Raw genomic sequence first — 22,474 nt, 5'->3', positions numbered from 1 at the left:
TGTTGCACATCGATGTCATGGCAAATCAGGCAAATCAGGCAAATGGATCTGAGAAGAATCCTCGCACAATCACTGACATCGGAAATCTACACGCGACATACCCTATAGTAGATTTTTCTAACCAACCCTATATATATACACTCGACGTCCTAGGGTCTATCTCTGTTTCAACTCCAGACATTCCTATTTGATAATTACAATCTCATTTGGCAATTTCAAGCCTCGAACTCAAATTCTATAAGAATCAAGGGACACTACTTCTCGCACACAGTCAAAATGGCGCCAGTCGCCGTCTCCCCACAAGCCTCCCCTGTCTTCAAGAAGCGGGATGGCCAGGCTCTCGAAGAGCTCTCCGACGCTATTGACGAGGTCAACGTCCTCAAAGACATGAAGAAGCGCGAGGCCGAAAAGAAAGAGGCTGAAGAGAAGGGTCTATACGAAGAGTCCGAGTTCGACAAGGAGAAAAACAAGGCCAACTTCCGCCAGTACGAAGACGCCAGCGACCGAGTCAAGAACTTCTACCAGGAACAGCACACCAAGCAGACAATGGCATACAACCTGAAGGCCCGCCACGACTTCCACAGCAAGACTCGTGCCGAGATGACCGTCTGGGAAGCCATGGAGAAACTCAACACCCTGATTGACGAGTCTGATCCCGACACCAGCCTTTCCCAGATTGAGCACCTCCTCCAGTCTGCCGAGGCCATTCGCCGCGACGGCAAGCCCCGCTGGATGCAGCTGACCGGTCTGATCCACGACCTGGGCAAGCTCCTCTTTTTCTTCGATGCCGAAGGCCAATGGGACGTTGTCGGCGACACTTTCCCTGTCGGCTGTGCCTTCGATGACAAAATCGTCTACGGCCGTGACTCGTTCCGCGATAACGAGGATTTCGGCCACAAGATTTACGATACTAAGTTTGGTATCTATACGCCTGGCTGCGGTCTCGATAATGTCATGCTCTCCTGGGGCCACGATGAGTACCTGTACCACCTCGCTAAGGAGCAGTCGACTCTTCCCGATGAGGCACTCGCTATGATCCGCTATCACTCTTTCTACCCTTGGCACAGCGCCGGTGCGTACCATGAGTTGATGAATGACCACGACCGTGATATGCTGCGTGCTGTCAAGGCTTTCAATCCTTATGACTTGTACAGCAAGAGTGATGGAATTCCCAGTGTTGAGGAGTTGAAGGTACGTTTTTTTTTGCTTCTGCTGATGATTTGTGAATTCGAAGCTGACCTGTTTCTTTCTAGCCGTATTACATGGAGCTCATTAACGAGTACTTCCCCACCAAGGTCCTGAAGTGGTAGATGTCTGCGACTTGCTCTCTATGCATCTTCTTCCCACACACTTTGTTTCATGATTCCCCTTTTTCTTCTTTTTCAGTTCCATTGAAATAGCCACGAAATAGCCACGATACGTGCCGTCACATTCAATTAGCGTTACAAATCCTACTTTTTCCAACCCTTCCAGGCAATGAAATCCAGAAACTAGACTGTTAGAGACGATTGTAATCAACTATTCAACACATTGTTTTATACACCGGAAAACTATCGAGTTTCATAGTCTACAGTCGAGCACTTAGCTTTCTTGACTCTTCAATAACCTCACAATGACTTGCCAATACAAAAGGTACTTAGGCACCCCATGAGCATACCTAGGTACATAACGTACTTTTTCTCGGCCCTCGAACTAGCCAGTAATAGAAAGAGTACAATATATAGTGCTAGTCTAGCTTAATTAAATGATAGTATTAATTGTTAGTATTTAATACGGAAGAAGAATAACTATTTAGAATAGCACCATATACATTTTCCCTATGTTTATGGGGTACCTAAGTACCTTTTGTATTGGTAAGTCATACAAAATTACTTAATTTCTAGATTTTGCGGCGCACCAACAACCGGAACGGTGTGTAGGAACTTGGGCGCTTGGCACGGCTACTGGCCTAAACTATCAAGCATCGCATCCATCCGAATTTCCACTGCCTACCAGGAACAATTTCCCTTCAGTGTTGCAAGATTGTAGAGTTAGATGACATCTGGAGTCTACACTGAACTGAAATACAAGATTGCATCCATATTGAAAGTCATATATCGTCTCATTTGCAAAAGGGCATTTATAACAACTTTGAACGTATGCATGGTGTATATTTTGAAACTCCAGAGACAAAGCACACATTATTCACAGACGAGACACCTCAGACCGGGTTCCATCCTCATCGAAGAAGATCTTCTTCCCGCTAATCAAGGACTCCTGCAACGCAGCCCCAATCCTCACAGCCTTAACAGCATTGTTCAGGTCAATCGGCAACGCCGTGTTATCTAGACAAGCAGCGGAGAACTCATTCGCCTCGGTAACAAACGCATACTCAAAGCGATCATAGTAGTTCTGAGGAATCTCCCTCCTGATACCAGACTCATCATAGATATTAACATGGTTCAGGGCAGGCTGGGTGTTAACCGCGAGTTTTCCCTTGGTGCCAATGATCTCCGTAGTATCCTCCTGACCAGCAGCCATCATACGGGAAGCATAGAAGTATGCAATGCGGCCATCGTAGAACTCGACCAAGCCGACGGCATTATCACGGTCGTTGTGCTTGCGGAGATCGGGCTCGACGGCGGTGTTGCCTACGGCCGATACGGACTTCACTTTGCAGTTGTCGCCGAAGAACCAGAGTGTGAGGTCGATGTCGTGGATGGAGCAGTCGACGAAGATTCCGCCAGAGAACTCTGCGTATGCGACGAAGAACCCGGTTGGGTCGAGTTTGTCGCAGGTTTGGCTGCGGAGGACGGAGGCGGTGCCGATTGCGCCTGATTGCATTTTTTCGTGGGCGTCGCGGTAGGACTTGTCGAAGCGGCGGGAGAAGCCGCACATCACTTTCAGGTGTGGCTTCTTGAATGCTGCGTCGACCACGGATTGGGACTGTAAAAGAGGGGGATTGTTAGTTTTCGGTTTCAATGTTTTTGTTTCTGTAGACTAGACACAATTGGGGTTGAGATGGATTCAAAAGATAACCAACTTACCACTTCGGGGCTTGTAGAGATGGGCTTCTCGCAAAGAGTGTGCTTGTCTGCTTGAATTGCCTTGATTGCTTGCTCGGCATGCACTGCAGTTGCCGACGCAACCACCACGGCTACCAGACCTTCATGCTTGAGCATGTCGTCGTAGTTCTGGTACAGAGTTACGCCATAAGGTTCGAGGTGAATCTTGGCCCATTCGAGTTCGACAGGGTCAGGGGAGCTGGCAGCCACAAGCTCAGCTCGGGGGGTACGCTCCAGGAAGTTTAGGGCATGGCGCTTGCCCATACGGCCGAGACCAGCACAGCCGATCTTCAATCTTTGAGCAGTCATTGTGTATAGAATGTGCAGGTCAAAGAAAGATATCAAGAGAAACAAAAAATAAAAGTCAATTGCTAATTAAAAAAGGAAGAATGTTTGAAAACTGAGCTGGGAGTTATAAACTCCCGGGGGAACTAAATGCGGAGTAGCGGAGGCCAGTCTCCGAAGATCTTCTCCGCAATCGTGGGGTCGGAAAGTGAATTCCACACCGACCAACTTCAAATATTAGGCTATTCACTATGTTGTAGTTAATTCATACTCCAAATTCATGCTCCCTCGGATTTCTTTGATTCCCGTCGCAATCTGCGTTTAGCAATATCCACTGGATCTCCAAATCCATCACCCCTCATCCAAGTCAGAGCCTTGCGAAGTCCACCACCCTGCACGGCCTCGGGCTTCCCCTCAAGGATCGATCCCATAAGCGCCCAGGACAGAACAAGCAACAGTAGCTCACCGCCCCTTCGACCCTTCCATAGTCCACGCTTGACCCCTGTCTTGTATGCTGAATCAACAGCGGCCCGGAAGAACCAGAGGAATGTGCTACGGCTATTGCCCAGGAACAAAAATGGCAAACCTCCCAATGCCCCACTAAGGAAGAAGCGCTTGGTAGGAAGCGTTGTTCGGGGAAAGTTGTTGTTCAGGAGACAGACACTACCCCAGGCTGAGCCAATTGCAGCAGAGAGAACCGCTGTCATGGTGATAATGCGCTTCGAGAGAGTGTTCACTGATGAAATAGGCTCAAGCAGAATGCTCTTAAATTTGGGGATCGAAAGGGCCAGAGTGACGGTCGTGAGGAACCGCGCAAGCGGTGGCACAGACAGGAGAATGTGATGCAAGAATGCCGTGCTACAGTTCGGGAGGTTCGGGTGCAAGAGAGCGCATGATAGACTCGAAATTGCAGGGTGTGCTGGTCCAGTGATTGGAGAGATGGAAGCCACTGATGACGGCAAGGTGTTGGGGTCGCCCGGGTGTAGAATTGGAGAGACGAATGCCCTGCATCATGTTAACGACCGCTATACTCTTTAACAGATTCAACTTCAAACATACGGCCAGCCGAGATCAGCAATAGAGGCAAGAGAGTTCACAATCTCTTCCTTCTCGGGCCAGGCGATGTCGACCGGGAGCGACTCCGGTCGGCCTTGGATGTAGCTCGGCGACAGCTTGAGAATGACATTTCCAAACCACTATGGTATCAAATTAGCGACCGTAACTCAAGTGTAAAAACAATCCCGACCACAAACATTAGGCGTAGTCTCGCGGTCAAACACAAAGGCATGGAAGAGCTGCGCAAATGAGATGGGCATCAACAGCCAGCTGCCGAACCACCACGGGCGCTTATTTAGCCAGCCTTTAGAGTCTAGGACATTGAACAAGAACTCCAAACTCCTGGTGCCTGTGTAAATCGCCGCAGTCAGTCGAAGCTGGTCCTGCGGGCAGATGCCCAGAGCGAACCCCGCCAGACTTGCGCCGATCGCTGGCGCAAAGCGCGAGGTCAGCGCCCGCGAGATGCGCGGGTTGCGCTCTCTAAATGGCTTTGCGTCATCGGTACGAAGGTTGGCTCGCAGTCGGGTGAGGAACCGGTAGAGCAGGCGATGGATGAGAAGGAGGAGGGAGAGGGAGATGGAGAGACGGAATTTAGGAGACCGAAAGAGGGGAGTTCGGGTCTTTTTCCTGTTGGTTAGAGCCAGTGTTAGTACAAATTCCTAAATGAGAAGAGGCTCTTGGTATATTAAATTGATCTTACTGTGGAGCGCCTTGGAACCGAGTGATCAACAGATCCGCCAACTTCAACGCGATCCCGGAACCAACAAATACTCGTATCGATGAGCGAATAGCAGCTTCACTGTGTCGATTCTTTGGACGGGCGATGACATCGTAGCGAGATGGAGATGGGAGCTTGTTTTGGACGGCAGGGGCTCGTTTGATCACTGATTCGTGGAGGAATCGGTACTCTTTGGCGCTTAGACAAACGCGGAGAACGTCGCGTAAGGCACGGGGTGGAAGATGCAACGCATCCCCTGGGACTGGAGGTTTGTCCGGGTCGGACATGTTTGGAGTTGTTGTTGATGTGTAGTTAAGAGCATAACTGCCCAGGTGAAGTCCGGGGGAGAAGGGAAGCGCGGAGTAGCCCGACCTCGGCAATTCACCCCAACATATGATCTCAGTCAACATATAACTACCTAGGTAGTTATAACTAGTTATTGTATATGTTGTATATGTTGTATATATACTCTCAATAGAATAATAATTAATCTCAATATTTAGATGCCACCCTGAATTGGGAACCAGCATAAATGCATTCTTCCCTTACCAAAATTTCTGCCTCAATCTCCATCAGCCGATTATTCTTGACCACTCTCTCACCCCTGCAAGGTGCCCCAGGTTTAATATGACCAGTCCTTAATCCCACGACCAAATCTGCAATAAAATCATCGAAGGATTCACCAGAACGGTGGGATACGAAAACAGTCCAGTCAAAACTGTATGCCAAGTTCGCCCTATATGAATATATAATTAGGATATTGTTTCCAGATTAATAGGGGGAAAACCTAAGAGAAACTAACGCCTCAATTGCTTCGGAGATAGTTCCTATTTGGTAGATTTTGAGTAGCATAGAATTACATGCTCTCTTATCATTGGCCTCTTGCACGTCTTTCGGATTCATGACCAGCAAATCATCCCCAACCAGTTCGATTGGACAATTTTGGTTGAATTCGATCCAACTGTCCCAATCAGTTTTGGCAAACGGATCTTCCAGTAGAACGATGGGATAAGTTTGCAACAATGAGCGATATAACTCTGCAAGCTGTTTTGGGCTTTGCAAGTTCGGTTTGTCGTCTTTGAACCCAATGTCATAGTTCCCATCCCTAAAGAATTCGCTCGATGCAGGATCAATGGCGAATTTAATCCGATCCGTATATCCAGCAAGAGAGACGGCTTCAACTAGGAGGTCGAGTGCCTCATGGGGCTGGGAAATCGGTGGTGCAAATCCCCCTTCGTCCCCAACCCCAGTAGCTTGAATGCAATTATCAGTAATGGCTATATGGGATAATGTGAAAGGTACGCTAACCAGATGGTCCAAATTTCTTAACAATGACCTTCTTCAGCTGCTGGTAAACCTCGCTACCCATTTGTACTGCTTCCGTGAAAGAGGAGGCGCCAACAGGAGCGATCATCGTCTCTTGAAAAGCCATCTTATTGCCCGAATGCACACCTCCATTCAGGACATTGAAGAACGGCACTGGCATCACGAATGGTTTTTTTGCTCCAGATTCACGTCGAAGAAACTCATACAGCGGAATATCCTAAATATATATCAGCCCATAGGTTTCGTTTCCATCGTTAGTCTCAATTCCGACTTACTAAATGGGCCGCACCCGCTCTAGCACATGCCATACTGACGCCTAGGATAGCGTTCGCTCCGAGCTTCGACTTGTTGTGCGTACCATCCAGATTATTCAGAAAACAATCAATCATTTTCTGGTGTGTATCAACCTTGAGCCCGCTCTGTACTAGGGCAGGACCAATGACCAGTTCAATGTTCAAAACTGCTTTCTGAGCGCCTTCACCACCGTATGCTGAACTATCCTTGTCCCGTGGCTCAATGGTTTCATCCACACCTGTAGCCACACCAGAAGGGACGGTGGCTCGGAAGGTACCTGCAGCAGTGTAAGAAGCGAACTTGGCTATCGTCAGTGCCCTCTTACCTTTGTTCGTTGTGAGATCAACTTGAACGGCTGGGTGTCCCTGTGAATCCAAGCGCTGAGCAGCCTGGATTGACCTGATCATGGTGGATTCAAGATGCTCTAGTGTGTTGACTTGGTATGTTAAACGCTGAGGTGATCATCATTGCTATTCATCATCTATCATCAAACTGGATATTTAAAGTACAGAAGATCTTACGAGGAAGGAATGACGTAAAGTGCCTATAAACTAACCGGTGGCGATGATGTCAAGAAGATGACTGTTGATACCTACATACATACATACATATATATATATTCGCAGTGAGATCTAGTCCGGATCAACGCCTTTCTTTGTTGTATGCATCGAATTCCCATGTGCTCTCGAGCAACACGAGCCCATCATGACAACTGATCGTAAGATAAATTGGCGAGCGGAATGGAGAATGGATGTAGTTTCTAGGTAGTTCCTTATTATCTCATAGTACACTGTTCTGGCTGTATCACGGAAAGTTTTGCCGCACCTGTCTCCCATAGAAATAGTTAAAGTGCTATAAAAGATCTATTAACATACTCACAAATATTACAGTTAGGTAAAAAGAAATATCAAGTTACTACTCCCATGGGCTATATTGTTTAGCAACCTCCGAGCGTCCATACTGGATTCTTCGCAGCTAGAAGCAATATGTTCCAGGTCGCAGCACGACCTTGGAATCCACAGGATATCCGTTTGAAGGAACAATCCATATTGCAGTTTCGCTCCACTTCGTTACAGCATTGGATTGTACTGGGCCTAAAGCAGGGAATCTTTGTTTGGGCCGACTATATTAGGAACAACTCGACCATCGCATGGTTATCTCATCGCGCTCAACGAAGAAAAAAGAAAGAGAAAAAGAAAGTACGGCTATAACTACGGAGTAAGTGCGATGTGCTTGAATAGGAGGTGCTCGAATTATGGGTACCTAGGTGGATAACTATATGTACGGAGTACTTCCGGCAGTACCTTTGTAGCTCCTAAACATGATTTATCATGCACAAAGATAGTCGGCGACATGATTAAGCGGCCTTGTCTATGGTGCATTCTTGCCTCATGCCTCCGTACCCAGAAAGTGCACCAATCACACAAAAGACATGGTAAATAAAAGGGTCCGTTGTTTCAGCGCCACAGAATCTCACGGAAGAATATCTTCACGTACTTCATACTTCGTATAGAACCAGCCCTACATCGGTCAATTCTTCAAATTAAGTGCTTGGCGTGAAACACAAGCTCGATAGGGCTCCATCGATAGGGCTCCACATGGTTTGCGGTAGTGGAGATATATTATACCGGATATTGTGTGTAGGCATCGATGCTGTGTTCTCATTGGATACTAACCAGATATGTCTCGGCTTCTTTACCCGAAGATTTTCCGTGTACTAGTGGTATGTTGTAGTAATTATTCAGCAATGGATCATTTTAGCAAGGGGCTCTAGATTAGGTGGAGTTGAATGTTTCGGAGAGATGCCAAGTTGGGTGTAGCTGACCATGTGGCTAGCCCTAATAGATTGATCCAACGGAGCATCTAACAATTATCCATCCATCCCCCTGGATCTAATGACTTTCAAATGAGGGGTCGTCCCGTTTCATAAACATACTAGCGTAGGGGTTATAATGAGAATAGTGTGTAGACCAAGCATTTAAATACCGAGGCCAAGCTCGACGGAATAGCTTGTTCAGACTCATTCATTCATTCATTCTTCATTTCCTATTACACTCAAGTCGGCTAGTCCGGAACATCTACACTCTCTTTAATTGTCTGTTGATCGGACATTTACTTCAAAATGCGTACTTCTTTCGTTACCATGCTGGCCCTCGGTGCCGCCGCTGTGTCCGGTGCCCCAGCTTCTGCTCCTGTTACCGATCTCGTTGAGCGCGGCTCCTCCAGCTGTACCTTCACCTCGGCCGCCGCCGCCAAGGACGGCAAGTCTTCCTGCTCAACCATTGTGCTGGACAACATCAAGGTCCCCGCTGGCGAGACCCTCGACCTTTCCAAGCTTAAGAGCGGCACTAAGGTAGATTGTTCCGTTATTCAATCGCCAAGAACCAAAGATCTAATAGCTACTGTATAGGTCATCTTCAAGGGTGAAACCACCTTCGGATACAAGGAGTGGAAGGGTCCCCTCATCCGCTTCTCTGGAGACAACATTGACGTCTCCGGTGCATCCGGCCATGTTATCAACGGTGGAGGCGCTAGCTGGTGGGACGGCAAGGGAACCAACGGCGGAAAGAAGAAGCCCAAGTTCTTCTACGCCCACAAGCTGGACAACTCGAAAATCTCCGGTCTTAACGTCAAGAACACCCCCGTTCAGGGTTTCAGTGTCCAGGCCAACCACCTGGTCCTCGACCACATCACCATCGACAACAGCGATGGTGATTCCAACGGCGGCCACAACACCGATGCCTTCGATGTTGGTGAAAGTACCTACATCACCATCAGCAACGCCAACATCAAGAACCAAGACGATTGCATGGCTGTCAACTCTGGCGAGGTAAGCCAAAAGATAACTCCTACTACAAAGGATACATCAACTAACCCTTGTCCTCCAGCACATCACTTTCACTGGTGGCACCTGCTCCGGTGGCCACGGTATCTCCATCGGTTCCGTTGGTGGACGCGACAACAACATCGTGAAGGATGTCACCATCTCCGACTCCAGCGTTGTCAACTCCGACAACGGTGTCCGCGTCAAGACCATCTCCGAGGCCACCGGTGCCGTCTCCGGCGTCACTTTCTCCAACATCAAGCTGTCCAACATCGCCAAGTACGGTATCATCATTGAGCAGGATTATGAGAACGGCAGCCCTACCGGCAAGCCCACCACCGGTGTCCCCATTACCGACCTCAAGGTTGAGAAGGTTACCGGTACCGTTAAGAGCAGCGGTACTGACGTCTACATTCTCTGCGGTAAGGATAGCTGCAAGAACTGGACCTGGTCTGGAAACGACGTCACTGGTGGTAAGAAGAGCAGCAAGTGCTCTGGTGTTCCTTCCGGCGCTTCTTGCTAGATTGCCAGCGATCAAATGGTGATTAATAAACGGCATGACACCAGAGACTGGGTTATCTTCAAGACAAGACAAATTTGACTGGATGACCTAGTGTATCATGAGGTGAAATAGCTGCTAGTCGCATAGTTCTTTTGAACATAATTGTACTTATATAGCCATCTATAGATGGATTTTAAAATGAATGGTTTTCAACCTTCTTAATGTTGGCTTATAATAACTATACTCTAAAACTGTAAACCATAACTGAGATTAGCACAACTTGCTCCTATATTCAATTTCTACATATATGTAACTACCAATTTCTATCTGCAACCCCACATGGATCTAGGTGTTTTCCCAATTATAAATCAACGCCAAGCTTACCGTTTGGGAGGAATTGCGATGACGTAACGAGGTATTTCCCTGAGATCACTAACTATCACACATCTACTCTCATACACAAAGACTCATCCAAATTATAAACTAAAAATGCATGTCCTTCTACTCGGCGGTCACGGCAAAGTTGCCCTCCATCTCACTCCACTCCTCCTCAAACGGGCCTGGAGCGTAACCAGCGTCATCCGCAACCCGACACACGAAAGCGAGATTCTAGCTCTGGGTCAAGGCCTCAAGGGCACCCTCAACGTCCTACTCTCGAGTCTAGAGGACGTGAAGAGTCCCACAGATGCTCAGAAAATCATCGACACGGTTACGCCGGACTATGTGGTCTGGTCGGCTGGTATGGCACCCCTCACCCCTCACCCACCCCGCACAACACGCACATAAGCCATCCCAAAGCAAATAAAACAAGCAATCACATAAACCCCTATAACCCATGATGCAAATCCCCAAACCAAAAACTAACACGTAAACCCAGGCGCGGGCGGCAAAGGCGGCGCAGCACGCACAATCGCAATCGACCAAGAAGCCGCAAAGCATTTCATAACCGCATCCTTCGCCTCGCCAGGCGTCAGCAAATTCCTCATGGTGTCATACCTCGGCAGTCGACGCAAACAGCCGAGCTGGATGTCCGACGACGAATGGGCGGGCGTAGTAAAGATGAACACGGAAGTACTTCCGACATACGCCCAAGCCAAGCAAGAAGCCGACGAGTACATGACAGCTCTGGCTACGCAGCGGAAGCGCGAGTCTGGACCAGCCCGGCCTTTCCAGGCTATTAATCTGAGACCTGGACTTTTGACTGACCAGCCTGCGACGCGGAAGGTCGAGCTGGGAATCACGCCTAAGGGTCGGGGAAGTGTTACGAGAGAGGATGTGGCGATTGCGGCGGATCTTTTGCTTGCGAGGGCTGATACGGAGGGGTGGATTGATCTTGTTAATGGGGAGGAGGGGGTTGAGGAGGCTGTTGAGAGGGTTGCCAGGGAGAAGGTTGATGCTGTTGTTGGGGAGGATGTCGAGGGTATGGTTAAGAGATTCTTTCCTTAGAGGTTTATTGGGGCCGGGGTTGAAGCTCTGGGTTTAGTTACTAGAGAAGTGCTTGGTGTTGGATATGCGTACGGGATACTTTTCGGGTCTTTCATCTTTTAAATTTGAAAATCGACAAGAATGTAAATATGAATATAACTATGGCATGAACAGATCTAAAGTGTACATTGCGTGTCATTTACAGCTTTGCTTTGGGTGCCTCGGTCGCCCCCTTGAACTTCTGCTTCAGAATCCGACGCAGGATCTTCCCACTGGGGTTCTTGGGGATCTCATCCACAAACTGCACACCACCACGCAGACGCTTGTGGCTGGCAACCTTGCCATCCAGCCATTTGATGATCATCGCTGCTTGATCCTTCGCACTTGTTCCGGAAGACTTGCTCTTCGCGCTGCGAACAACACAAGCCATAGGAACCTCGGAACCGTGTGCCTCACTCTCAATACCAATAACAGCGACATCATCAATAGCATCGTTGTCAACCAGATATCCCTCCAGTTCAGCAGGAGGCACCTGGAAGCCCTTATACTTAATGAGTTCCTTGACACGATCGGTAATGTAGAAATTACCCTTGGCGTCCTGATACCCAACATCACCAGTCTGGAACCATCCATCCTCAGACAAACAGCCCTTGGTAGCCTCTGGGTTCTCGTGGTAGCCCATGAAAACGTTGGGTCCACTCAGGTACAATTCGCCAACCTCACCCTCGGCAACCTCCTTAGGCTCGGATCCGTCCTCGGGCATAGTCATATACTTGGCTTGCATATTAGGCATCAAGCGGCCAACGGAACCTATGGTCTCGCGCCAGTCCTCCCATCGCTGGGCGTGTGTAGTTGGGCTGGTCTCGCTAAGTCCGTAGCCTTGCTTGATGCCAACCTTGATGCGGGAGTAGACTGCCTCCACCAGCTCTTGAGTTAGCGGAGCAGCGCCGGAGTTCATCATGCGAAGACTTGAAAGGTCGTATTTATCGACCACCGGGTGCTTGCCCAGCAAGAGCACCACAGGAGGGACGATGTAACTGAACGAACAGCGGTAGTTCTGGACGTGAGCGCACCACTTTTCAATATCGAATTTCGACATGACGATCAAGTGATAACCCTTGTACAAAGCCTGGGTAATTAAGCAGGTCAATCCTAAAGGCTCGTAGTTAGTATCTTATTTATCCGATCATCTGTGGAATTCAAAGCCATACCATAAATATGATAGAAAGGCAAGAATGCTAGGACCCGATCACCCTTCCCATCAGGACCGCCATCCCAACTCAACATCCCGCCCTCACCAACGACCTGCTGTTTAACATTGGCAATGATATTGCGATGCGACAACATGACGCCCTTAGGCACACCCGTCGTCCCAGACGAATAAACCAAAAACGCCACATCCTTCGCAGGAGTGATCTTCTGCTTACGGTAGCGGGTAGCACCAGAGATATTGCGCACAGAGCTGAAATGCTTGATCCGCGCATCGGGGTCCCGCTGGTCTCCAATGAGAATAATGCGGTCCTCAGGCATGCCGACTTTCTTCGCAGCTTCCCGCGCAACAGACAGGGCCGATGCTTGCGTTACAAGTCCCTTGGCATGGGAGTTCTTGAGCTGGAAGGCCAGCTCGTCAACCGTGTAACCAGGGTTTGCAGGTGAGATGATTCCACCGGCCCAGAGTGTGCCCCACATCACGACGGGTGTGTCGATGCTGTTTGGTGTGAAAAGGGCGAGAACATCGCCCTTGCGCCACTCATACAGAGCTTTCAGACCCTTGCCAAAATCTAGCGAGGCATCGTGTAGCGATTTGTATGTATAATAACGTTGGGTATCGGCATCCTGGTAGATAACTGATAGGGGTTAGTGGGGAGAAAAAAAAGAAATGAAAACGCTGTATTTCAACGCAGCATTGGGATTAAGATTGGATAGTACGCACTCTTGTCATCTGGGTAAGCTCTATCATTGCGTTCAAATAGAAAGGTCCAGAGGTCCACTTCTGGGATGTCGACCAGGGGGTAGTTAGAGGGAACTGGCATTGCGGGGAAAAGAATACTAAGAAGCCGAATCTGGGGAATGTGATTGAGGCTCAAAGGGATTGTCAGATGTCAGATGTAAGAAAGAGATTCACACGAGCAACCGAGTACTTAAAAGAGAGATATGGAGATTTCTCCGCAATCTCGGCTCACGGCTTGCCTCGGCACAGTAGCCCCAATAGTAATACCGCTGGGGCCGAACCCTGGCCTACGTAGATTTTAAAACTACTTGGTGTTTGTTGGCTTTTTTGTAGGCAGATTGAAATATCAAATTTCATACTATATACTGCATACTGCATACCATGTATGGTTCGAACAATCATCTGCTCGGTTGAGGTTCATGTAGTATAACCGCTGAGTACAGATCGACACTCGGATATCTCGGTTTAACGGACTTCGCGGCGATAAGCGACCTCACCGAATGCCGGATGAAGGTAACATTTCCAGTAGAAGGAGGGAATATGTATATAGTTATAAGATGTCAGAAATAGAACGTTGATATGCGAACCTTGGAGTGAAGATTGCGGGGAGCAATGTGACATCACAACGTGCCCGCCATGCCACGCATGGATCGAAATCTCACAATTTAATGAACATCGACCTCCATCCCTTGGAAGTTAGGTAAGTTAGGTAGTGGCATGAAACGGTTTCGAGACAATACAAATCCAACTTGGAATGGCCGACTCATTATTTTGTAAGGGGCTGCTCAGAAATATATATTCATGGCCTGAGATGTTGTCTATATGTAGCAAGGAAACAGAATACATAGAATACATATAACACCACATTGCACTCGAGAATGTGCTGTCAACTCATTGCTAGTTTTATATTCCATCTACATTCACACACACAATGCGGCTCAATAAACGTGGCTCATGAATTGAATGACACGATCCCGCCTCCGTCAATTATAGGTAGCGGAGTCCCATTTGTGGAGTACTTCAGTGTATACACTACGGATAATACGACGGGGTAGTCTCAATAAATCTCATGGCCTAGACTCAGGCACCATGAGACGAGGTTGACTAGGTATGGTCTAATGTGGCCCTTGGGGTTACTGGTCTACGATGTGTCTGATATGAAATTTGTAGTGTCGTTAAGATTTAGACTCCTTCCCTTTTGACACAAAGCGAGACGGGGGAAGGAGTATCTTTTTTTACCTCGCCAGATTCGACAAGGGACTAAATCCAGATCCCAAGATGATTTCATGCCGACAAGATCTTAAATTGAGTTGGAAACAGCTGACCCGCACTGGAAATACATGCTGAAAAAAAAGAGCCCAGTTGAGAGTTTTGCTGAATTCCAATTTTGCTTTCCCAGCACCATTTCCTCCACACGCCACTCCGAGGGGAATCGTTTGAAATCGTTTACTTGAGGGGAATGAAACGGGAAGAGTGGGTGGCACCGATACCGGGACGACCGTGCTTGACGGGCTTGCTGGGAGGTTGTTAGTGATCTGAGGTTAATGGTCAAGGGGAAACAAATCTCGGGAGCACATACTAAGAGATAGAGAACTCAGCCAGGTAGTGGCCAACCATCTCGGGCTTGATCTCAACCTGGTTGAACTCCTTACCGGAGTAGATACCGACGACGGAGCCGATCATCTCGGGGACGACGATCATGTCACGGAGGTGGGTCTTGACGAGATCGGGCTTCTCGTTGGGCTTGGCCTCCTGCTTGGCCTTGCGGAGCTTCTTGATGAGACCCATGGGCTTGCGCTTCAGGCCGCGGTTGAAACGTCTGCGGGCACGGGCGTGAACGACATCACGGAGCTGCTCGGAGGAAAGGTCGAGGAGCCTGTAAAAGGATTCAGTCAGACCAATGTCCTTGCAAATTGTTGGTGCTTGGTGTCCATTCGCAACGCAGCGCCAAAGAGGCTAGAACCGAAATGCCACATGCGGTTCATCCAGAACGGTTGTTGGCATGGTAGACGACCATCTTCAAATTCCGTCTCACGAAGCGCTGGCTGCGAATGGATGCCCAAGGGTTCGATGATTGATAGTGGAAACGTACTGGTCGAGGTCAATACCGCGGTAAGAAAACTTGCGGAACTGTCTTCTCTTCTTGATCTCTGTTCGGCGAATGTTCAGTCAGCGTCTGCGATCTTGTTGCTGTGCGTGTCTCCCTGCATCGCAGGTCCTTGTCGTTCCCCGCCAACGTATATTTCTTCAATGATCCTCGTATAGTCGATAGTAGGGCGCGCCCTCTCCTCTCATTCGATCTTCTGTCCAAGGGCGTTGGGTAAGGGTGGGGTTGATTGTTCATAACGTACCGGCAGCCTCCTCGGCGTTCTAGATGAAAACTCATGTTAGTGTATCGCACGGGCTTGAAGGGTGAGGAAAAAAAAAACTCACGTATTCACTGTCAGCCATTTTTGCAGATATTCCTATAAACCGCCTTTCGACCGTATCTCGAAAAGCGAAGGAAGATGGGTTGTCGGAAATTGTCGTGTCGCTGAGCGGTCGGGCTGCTAACACACAGGCTCTAGGAGGTGGGCAGCACTCGTTAAGCGACGGGTAGGTTCCAAGCCCTAGACACTATACCCAATTGGGTCATACGTAATCTATTTTGAAACGCTGGTTTTTATTGAGTAATCAAATTCTTCGTAATCTTTATTTACTCGATTTTCCTTGGGGGCTCATTACAAATGCTTGTACCTAACAGTGTAATTTATTTGTATTATGATTACCCATCGCCCTGGCTAGGGCTGACATGCATGTCGTATCAAATGGACGATTGTTGATGGCCCTTATCAGAGTACAATCTGAGTACACTTAGCTACCATGACGTGGACGATTGAATCTCTAGTTCTCTAGGAGAATTTGACTACACGCTATTGCTGAAACGCTGAGCGGGTCCCGGCGATCCTTCAAGAACTACACTACATAACTACGTATTGAGAAAAGTTGTAGTAAAGGCCAGATGAATTGTATTGACTATAAGCTTATTCCAGCTTATATGAAAAGTCGCAACTGTATCAAAACAGTCTCAACACAACACACTTGAGAAGCCAACCGGCGCAAACATTGCCCGGATTGACGAACCAACCAAACATCTGTTCCCCAGAACCATGATTTTTAGGCCTTGGATTAAAGCGCTTAATCGAAGAGACCGAAGCCCATATCCTCATCGGACTCCTCCTCCTTCTCCTCGACCTTCTCCTCAGCGGGAGCCTCGGCACCACCGGCAGCGGCAGCGGCAGGGGCAGCGGCACCACCGCCGGAGGGGACGGAAGCGAGCTTGGCAGAGCCCTCGGAGATCAGCTATGTAGAGAGTCAGTATGCAGTTCAAGTCGGATATATGCGCGTGCGGGTGTCACTAACCTCCTGGAGGTCCTTGCCCTGGAGCTCGGAGATGACCTTCTCGAGACGGTCACCCTCAGCGTCGATGCCGACGGAGGAGAGGACGGCCTTGATGTCGGCGGAGGTGGGGGCCTCAGTGCCGGCAAGGGCGAGGAGGAGGTAGGCAGCGAGATACTTCATTTTGAAAGGACTAGACAAAAAAAAAAATCTTCGTTAGTATCGCGAATTCAAGATCGAATGCGATCGCACTTCTCGAGCCGAGAAATCAGTTGAGAGGCACGAAAACGAGATGTACATACCGTTTGTGATTATTATCTGAACAAGAGAAACAATCGATTTAACCGCGAATTGGGCGGAGACTGCAACGTCGAGTTCTGGTGGAAGAGGTTGGTTGACGAAGGATTAACCGAGCGATCAAAATCCTGAAAAAAAGGTGGTGCGAGTGGGTGTGGCTAGTGTAGGCGGGCCTTCTAAGCGAGTGCTGTGGCGCAGTATTTGCTACCACGTGACTCTTTCATGTCCCGGCCTTGTATAATTGCATGCTGGCCAGAAATCTGTCTACTTTCCCTACTCGTCTACAGAGTTTATACATCTCACTTGGAAAGTTCTTGGGCCACGTCAGGCGTGTCCTTTACTTCTGCTAGTTCTGTTTTATTGGAATAACAGAAAATCCGGAGCGAGCCAAGCCAGAGATCTATTCTCATGCTATCGGGCTCGGAGTCATGAAGTTACTTAGTCGTACCAAATATCGACGGTGAGCGACTTCTTCTCTGTACCACTCTTCAACCTCACACCCTTCGGGTTATTCCCCCTGCAATCAAAATGAGTGTATGCTACCTGATCCTTCTGTTCGTTTCACCTCACTTTGACTGACATAACATAGTTCCTCGATTCTGTCCTCTCGTCTCTCCAGACGGGTAAGCCCTCCCAATCCCCACTCTCCCAGGCGCCTACCTCACCTGCGCCTGCTTCGACCCCTAAAAAGGAGGATCAAAAACCGACAGCTGTGCGTCGGGCGCCTCCGACCAGTGGGAATGTCAGTGGAGGGATCAAGCGCAAAGCTGAGGACCAGCTGCCTCGCCCACCAAAACCTGAAAGCAAGGCGACAAATAACTCTGCTGAAATGAAGCCTAAGCTCGCTACAAGGCCAGCGGTATCATCAGCACCACCCAGAGTTGTGTCCAAACCAGTCTCGACCACCACCTCTAGGCCAACTATACCTAAGCCAACCCCCAAACCAAGCTTGGCTGCGGCCCCAAAAGTGGCACCCTCACGGAAAGAGCCCGGCCCCAAACCCACATCGGCAAGCGCTGCCACAGCCTCGAAACCGCCACCAAAGGGATCATTTGCGGAGATCATGGCGCAGGCAAAGGCTAAGCAAGAGACGGCGCCTGTGGGAGTAGGCTTGCTACGACACCAAGCCGGTCCCAAAGAAAGACTTACCAAAGTGGAGCGCAAGCGGCGCATGATGGAACTCAAGGCCAAAGAAAAAGAAGAGCGTTCGGGAAGGAAGGCTGGGTCGGGTGTTTCTGCCAAGGGTAAACCTGTTGTCCGGCAGCGCGATTCCGAGGGGCCCTCATATAAGGGCACGGCCAAACCGACGCAGACTCCTGAGCCGCCTGTCTACCGTGGAACTGCGGGTCTGCCGTCAAACCGGGGTGGAAGTGACCGTCGACCTCAGGCTCGCAATTCCCGACAGAACGAATATCTCGGAACTGACGAAGAGGATGAGGGTGACCTCGGTGACTACGATGGTTACTATTCCGATGCATCGTCCGACATGGAGGCTGGAATGGACGATGTGGACCGCGAAGAGGCGGCTGCATTGGAATTTGCCAAACGGGAGGACGAGAAAGAGCTGCGAGCAGAAATGGCGGCTAAGAAAGAGAAGTTGGAGCGCCAGCGGAAGTTGGCCGCTCTTGCTTCCAGGAATAAGCGTTGAAGTTTGGACATTTTTACTGTCCAGTTTTCACCTTTTTCACTTTTTCCACCTTTTTTTTACTTGTGACCCGTTTCCATGATCTCTTTTGTTTTGGGTAGGACTACATATTAACTCCGCATTATGAGCGTTCGGGGTGTCCATAGACGGGGATGCCTTCAATTTTTTTTTTTAGCTTTTGCTTTTAAGCACCATCAATAGCGAGCGCTCTTTCAATCTCAACTATTTTTTTTTTTTGTACTATCTTTTCTGTTTTGTATAGTTAGTTATTGTATGTTGTAGTCAACCTTGGATTTTATCTTAAGTCATCGGCATGATATCCCGAGGTCACAGCCAACTCCAAACAAGCTGTCTAGGCCCCACTGGCAGGTGACATCACCCGTGTATTAACCTCCCAGCCCTGTAGCATAACAGTTTCACATATTCACACTCACATACTCACATACTACAATTTCGCAATTTTGTAATTTCACAATGGAGTCCGTTCATCATGTCTCGGTCTCATCAAAGATGCTCTTCAGCAAGGTGCGTAAGATTGTACCTCCAATGCTTGAAAAGTTCCACAAAGGTTTGTTAATTAGGTCCCCGTCTACCACGCAATGAATATCCCCGTTGACTATTAGTTTAGGACAGCTCGGCCGTGTAGCCGTGATCGGGGGTTGTGTTGAGTAGGTCCTCTGCCTAGTTGACACTGGTATCCAACTAACTGGCATAAGCTACACTGGAGCTCCATACTTTTCAGCTATGGCTTCTGCAAGACTTGGTACGTCCCCTGAACAGGCCCATGCTCTCAGCCAAAGATGTTAACTCTAGAATTGTAGGATGTGATATGGTATGTGCGAAAGATGACATACCTTCTGCAAACGACTGACAACCACCAGAGCCACGTACTCTGCGAACGATCCGCAGCACCAGTAAGCTAGCATCCGGCCTAGATTGAATCCACTCTAAAATTGTAATGCACAGGTTATCAAGGGATACTCTCCCAATTTGATGGTACACCCATTGCTTCCAAGCAGCGAAACTGTTAAGGATCCCAATTCAATTGATGCACCATCACTGGCAGGTCCGATCATCGCGATGCTATCTCGCCTCCATGCACTTGTGATAGGACCCGGTCTTGGCCGAGACGACGTGACCATAAAGGTAGTCGCAGAAGTGATCAGAGAGGCGCGGTCACGATCGATCCCATTTGTACTAGACGCAGATGGATTGCTGATTGTGACGCAAGACCCGAACCTGGTCAAAGGCTACAAGGAGTGCATTCTCACGCCAAACGTGGTAGAGTTTGGCCGGTTAGCCAAAGTGCTGGGCATCGAGGTTGCTAGCCAAGTGGAAATTGCGGAAAGTGGAAATGGCGACACCACCAGCAAAGCATCAGAAGCGTGTGAGCAGCTATCTCAAGCCCTCGGCGGCGTCACGATTATCCAAAAGGGCCCTCAAGATGTGATCTCCAACGGGGTTACTAGTATCATCTCTGATAGCAAGGGTGGCTTGAAGCGCAGTGGCGGTCAAGGAGACACTCTAACCGGATCATTGGGCACATTCCTTGCCTGGCGAGCCGCTTACCATAACAAATTATGGGACTCTGGGGAGCAGGAAAATGAGAAGGAAGCGCAGAGCAAGGAAGATGTTCAGGCAGAGCTCGATTCTGAGAACAAGCGCATGTCCCCGACAACGACTCTGCTATTGGTGGCTTGGGCGGGAAGTAGCATTACACGAGAGTGCTCGCGACGAGCCTTTGCGACCAAGGGGCGGAGCATGCAGGCTAGCGATTTGACAGATGAGGTTCACGGGGCGTTTTTGAGACTGATTGGAGAGCCAGACGGATCTAAGACGCACCTCTAGGCTACCGTGTGTAAGGTTCATAGCCATGCATTCATTTACAAGGAAGACAGTGTAGCTGTTGAACACACCGGGGCATATTTCCATGTATCTAAGCTGTACGTAAACCTAAGCCAATGAAAGATGTTCTCGTCCTCTTTTATGGTGGTTCTCAGAAGGTGTCTATAGTTACCAAAAGAAGAGTCTCGAACCCTGCATTTCATACTAAAAAGCCGGACTCCGACATTGCAATCTCAACCGCACTGACTTATGCCAGTGGTGTTATATGGTAGCATAGGGCATCTTTCTTTGCATTTCACCTGACATACAGAAACACCTCATAGTATGTGAATCTCGGGTTTCAATAACCCATTGATTAGCATGGTCAGCCCTCGTCTTTCAGTGCTGATGCTGACACTTGGGCCTTAAATCGGTCCCGATCGCAGTCTATTAGGTGAGAATATTATACTACCGGCCAATAAAGATCGCCTGACAACACGACATCACCACGCAGACTCGGAGTATTGGCTTTGAGCAGGTCCAACAATGGAAGAGATGTTTCCATGGGCACCTTAAACCCTTACCCTTGATGGCATGCAGAGTGAATAGAAACCAAAAACAACGTATCAGAGACCCTGCCTCAATCTCGAACAACCAGTGGCCAACTTCTGCTGTCTTGCTTGCTTTAATCTGGCTTTCGTCATGCTCCAAAAGCCCTGTGGAAGAGAAATTTACTTGCATAGGCCTGACCAGATCGAAAGCAATACGACAAGCTCGTAAATAAATCTCCAAGCAACATGAGACATCCACCTTGGCAAGTCAAAATCTCCACATTTCTGTCTACATGGCTGTTGACGTCGAGATCTGAACGTCGCTAAAGGGATAGGCCTGAGACATGTACCCCGCCTCAAGCATTCCGTCGAATTGATATTCCAAAACCTGGACAGTCGTTCTTCTCAAAGGCAATGTTGAGTCAAGGTGTCATTGACATCACCTTAGCTGATAAGCATTGGTGGTGTTTCGAGGCATTGTTCCAGACCTCGTATTCACAACCCCGGTTGTTTTCGCATCCCGTCCCATCCAACCAGAGGACATCAGATAAAGAGCCTATACACGATTACAGAGGTCAACCGGTGATATTTCGATAATGCCAAGCGTGGTACCGGCTGAAAATGACCCTGTGATGCAGCACAACGATGATGGGCTCCGCAGGGAACATGGCGAACAACATATTCCAGAACAACGGACCACCGAGCCCAATAATACACAGAAATATATATATCCTTGGAGACGACTATATAAGATGAGCGAATCTCCCAGCAGAAGATAACGCCATCAGAAACCAATCCCCAGACAGAACACACCATATCTATTCTAAGTCTATACTCAACAATCCAACCATCCACCAAGATGCATTTCTCCATCATCGCCTTGATCATCACCACCGCCTCCCTGGTGACCGCTGACCCGTCGCCAGGGGACCAGTGTGGCACCTGCAATCCTATCTCAGGCAAGAACTGGTGTGATCCCTCGACCTCGTGTATCAACACGGGAAAATCTTTCCACTGCGCTTGCCGTGCTGGTTATAAGGCCTCTCAGTACAATAGCGACTTGTCCTATCAGTTCCGCCTGCCGATGCCGAACTATGAGTTCCTTGTTTTCGTTCCCGAGGGCACGGCTTGCAACATTCCATGTGATGATATATATGCTGCTCCTTCCAATCTTTGCAAGGAGGTCAAGCTTCAACATCAATGCGAGGCCTAGAATAACGGTCCGGGGTAGGAGTGAGTGTGTTGGTAGCGGGTGGAAGGAGATATTCTGGCCAATTGCATGTGTGTACATGTGTCAGTCCATAATTAATTGAAAATGATTTGAATGAAAAATTAAGATAGATGCAAATGCAGA

At 48.7% G+C, this 22,474-nt stretch overlaps 12 protein-coding genes across 12 annotated transcripts; 6 read left to right on the top strand and 6 right to left on the bottom strand.

Moving 5' to 3' along the window:
• Positions 1 to 276: 276 nt before the first annotated feature.
• On the top strand, positions 277 to 1,310 carry N7516_006224 (inositol oxygenase; the record flags this gene model as incomplete). The annotated part of the gene is made up of 2 exons (XM_057218944.1): positions 277 to 1,191; positions 1,254 to 1,310. The coding sequence occupies 2 exons, from the start codon at positions 277 to 279 to the stop codon at positions 1,308 to 1,310; spliced, it is 972 nt and encodes a 323-aa protein (XP_057073035.1).
• An 874-nt stretch (positions 1,311 to 2,184) lies between these two features.
• N7516_006223 (putative NAD binding Rossmann fold oxidoreductase) lies at positions 2,185 to 3,353 on the bottom strand (the record flags this gene model as incomplete). Its single annotated transcript, XM_057218943.1, has 2 exons — positions 2,185 to 2,925; positions 3,027 to 3,353. The coding sequence occupies 2 exons, from the start codon at positions 3,351 to 3,353 to the stop codon at positions 2,185 to 2,187; spliced, it is 1,068 nt and encodes a 355-aa protein (XP_057073034.1).
• A 254-nt stretch (positions 3,354 to 3,607) lies between these two features.
• On the bottom strand, positions 3,608 to 5,390 carry N7516_006222 (uncharacterized protein; the record flags this gene model as incomplete). Its single annotated transcript, XM_057218942.1, has 4 exons — positions 3,608 to 4,334; positions 4,389 to 4,525; positions 4,583 to 5,012; positions 5,086 to 5,390. 4 exons carry the CDS (start codon positions 5,388 to 5,390, stop codon positions 3,608 to 3,610), a joined length of 1,599 nt encoding a protein of 532 aa, XP_057073033.1.
• Positions 5,391 to 6,406: 1,016 nt separating this feature from the next.
• On the bottom strand, positions 6,407 to 7,130 carry N7516_006221 (uncharacterized protein; the record flags this gene model as incomplete). The annotated part of the gene is made up of 2 exons (XM_057218941.1): positions 6,407 to 6,646; positions 6,705 to 7,130. The coding sequence occupies 2 exons, from the start codon at positions 7,128 to 7,130 to the stop codon at positions 6,407 to 6,409; spliced, it is 666 nt and encodes a 221-aa protein (XP_057073032.1).
• Positions 7,131 to 8,845: 1,715 nt separating this feature from the next.
• Positions 8,846 to 10,070, top strand: N7516_006220 (glycoside hydrolase family 28 protein; the record flags this gene model as incomplete). Its single annotated transcript, XM_057218940.1, has 3 exons — positions 8,846 to 9,076; positions 9,134 to 9,553; positions 9,612 to 10,070. 3 exons carry the CDS (start codon positions 8,846 to 8,848, stop codon positions 10,068 to 10,070), a joined length of 1,110 nt encoding a protein of 369 aa, XP_057073031.1.
• A 468-nt stretch (positions 10,071 to 10,538) lies between these two features.
• On the top strand, positions 10,539 to 11,495 carry N7516_006219 (uncharacterized protein; the record flags this gene model as incomplete). The annotated part of the gene is made up of 2 exons (XM_057218939.1): positions 10,539 to 10,788; positions 10,927 to 11,495. 2 exons carry the CDS (start codon positions 10,539 to 10,541, stop codon positions 11,493 to 11,495), a joined length of 819 nt encoding a protein of 272 aa, XP_057073030.1.
• A 178-nt stretch (positions 11,496 to 11,673) lies between these two features.
• N7516_006218 (acyl--CoA ligase) lies at positions 11,674 to 13,507 on the bottom strand (the record flags this gene model as incomplete). The annotated part of the gene is made up of 3 exons (XM_057218938.1): positions 11,674 to 12,626; positions 12,686 to 13,321; positions 13,408 to 13,507. 3 exons carry the CDS (start codon positions 13,505 to 13,507, stop codon positions 11,674 to 11,676), a joined length of 1,689 nt encoding a protein of 562 aa, XP_057073029.1.
• Positions 13,508 to 14,596: 1,089 nt separating this feature from the next.
• On the bottom strand, positions 14,597 to 16,041 carry N7516_006217 (40S ribosomal uS19 domain-containing protein; the record flags this gene model as incomplete). Its single annotated transcript, XM_057218937.1, has 5 exons — positions 14,597 to 14,941; positions 15,005 to 15,301; positions 15,518 to 15,575; positions 15,777 to 15,795; positions 15,859 to 16,041. Coding segments are annotated over 5 exons (627 nt in total), but the record flags the coding sequence as incomplete, so codon positions are not given.
• Positions 16,042 to 16,602: 561 nt separating this feature from the next.
• Positions 16,603 to 16,986, bottom strand: aspf8 (ribosomal protein P2; the record flags this gene model as incomplete). Its single annotated transcript, XM_057218936.1, has 2 exons — positions 16,603 to 16,767; positions 16,828 to 16,986. The coding sequence occupies 2 exons, from the start codon at positions 16,984 to 16,986 to the stop codon at positions 16,603 to 16,605; spliced, it is 324 nt and encodes a 107-aa protein (XP_057073027.1).
• Positions 16,987 to 17,397: 411 nt separating this feature from the next.
• N7516_006215 (uncharacterized protein) lies at positions 17,398 to 18,748 on the top strand (the record flags this gene model as incomplete). Its single annotated transcript, XM_057218935.1, has 2 exons — positions 17,398 to 17,634; positions 17,690 to 18,748. The coding sequence occupies exons 1-2, from the start codon at positions 17,629 to 17,631 to the stop codon at positions 18,746 to 18,748; spliced, it is 1,065 nt and encodes a 354-aa protein (XP_057073026.1). The 5' UTR covers positions 17,398 to 17,628.
• A 471-nt stretch (positions 18,749 to 19,219) lies between these two features.
• On the top strand, positions 19,220 to 20,593 carry N7516_006214 (ATP-dependent (S)-NAD(P)H-hydrate dehydratase; the record flags this gene model as incomplete). The annotated part of the gene is made up of 6 exons (XM_057218934.1): positions 19,220 to 19,313; positions 19,374 to 19,413; positions 19,462 to 19,508; positions 19,567 to 19,577; positions 19,627 to 19,659; positions 19,712 to 20,593. 6 exons carry the CDS (start codon positions 19,220 to 19,222, stop codon positions 20,591 to 20,593), a joined length of 1,107 nt encoding a protein of 368 aa, XP_057073025.1.
• Positions 20,594 to 21,979: 1,386 nt separating this feature from the next.
• On the top strand, positions 21,980 to 22,333 carry N7516_006213 (putative adhesin; the record flags this gene model as incomplete). Its single annotated transcript, XM_057218933.1, has 1 exon — positions 21,980 to 22,333. One exon carries the CDS (start codon positions 21,980 to 21,982, stop codon positions 22,331 to 22,333), a length of 354 nt encoding a protein of 117 aa, XP_057073024.1.
• Positions 22,334 to 22,474: the final 141 nt, after the last annotated feature.

Source organism: Penicillium verrucosum (genome assembly GCF_028828655.1).
Source record: "Penicillium verrucosum strain IBT 35672 chromosome Unknown utg000002l_segment0_segment0, whole genome shotgun sequence".
In the NCBI taxonomy this organism is placed as follows: Eukaryota; Fungi; Ascomycota; class Eurotiomycetes; order Eurotiales; family Aspergillaceae; genus Penicillium; species Penicillium verrucosum.
This window is presented reverse-complemented; position numbering and strand designations above follow the sequence as displayed.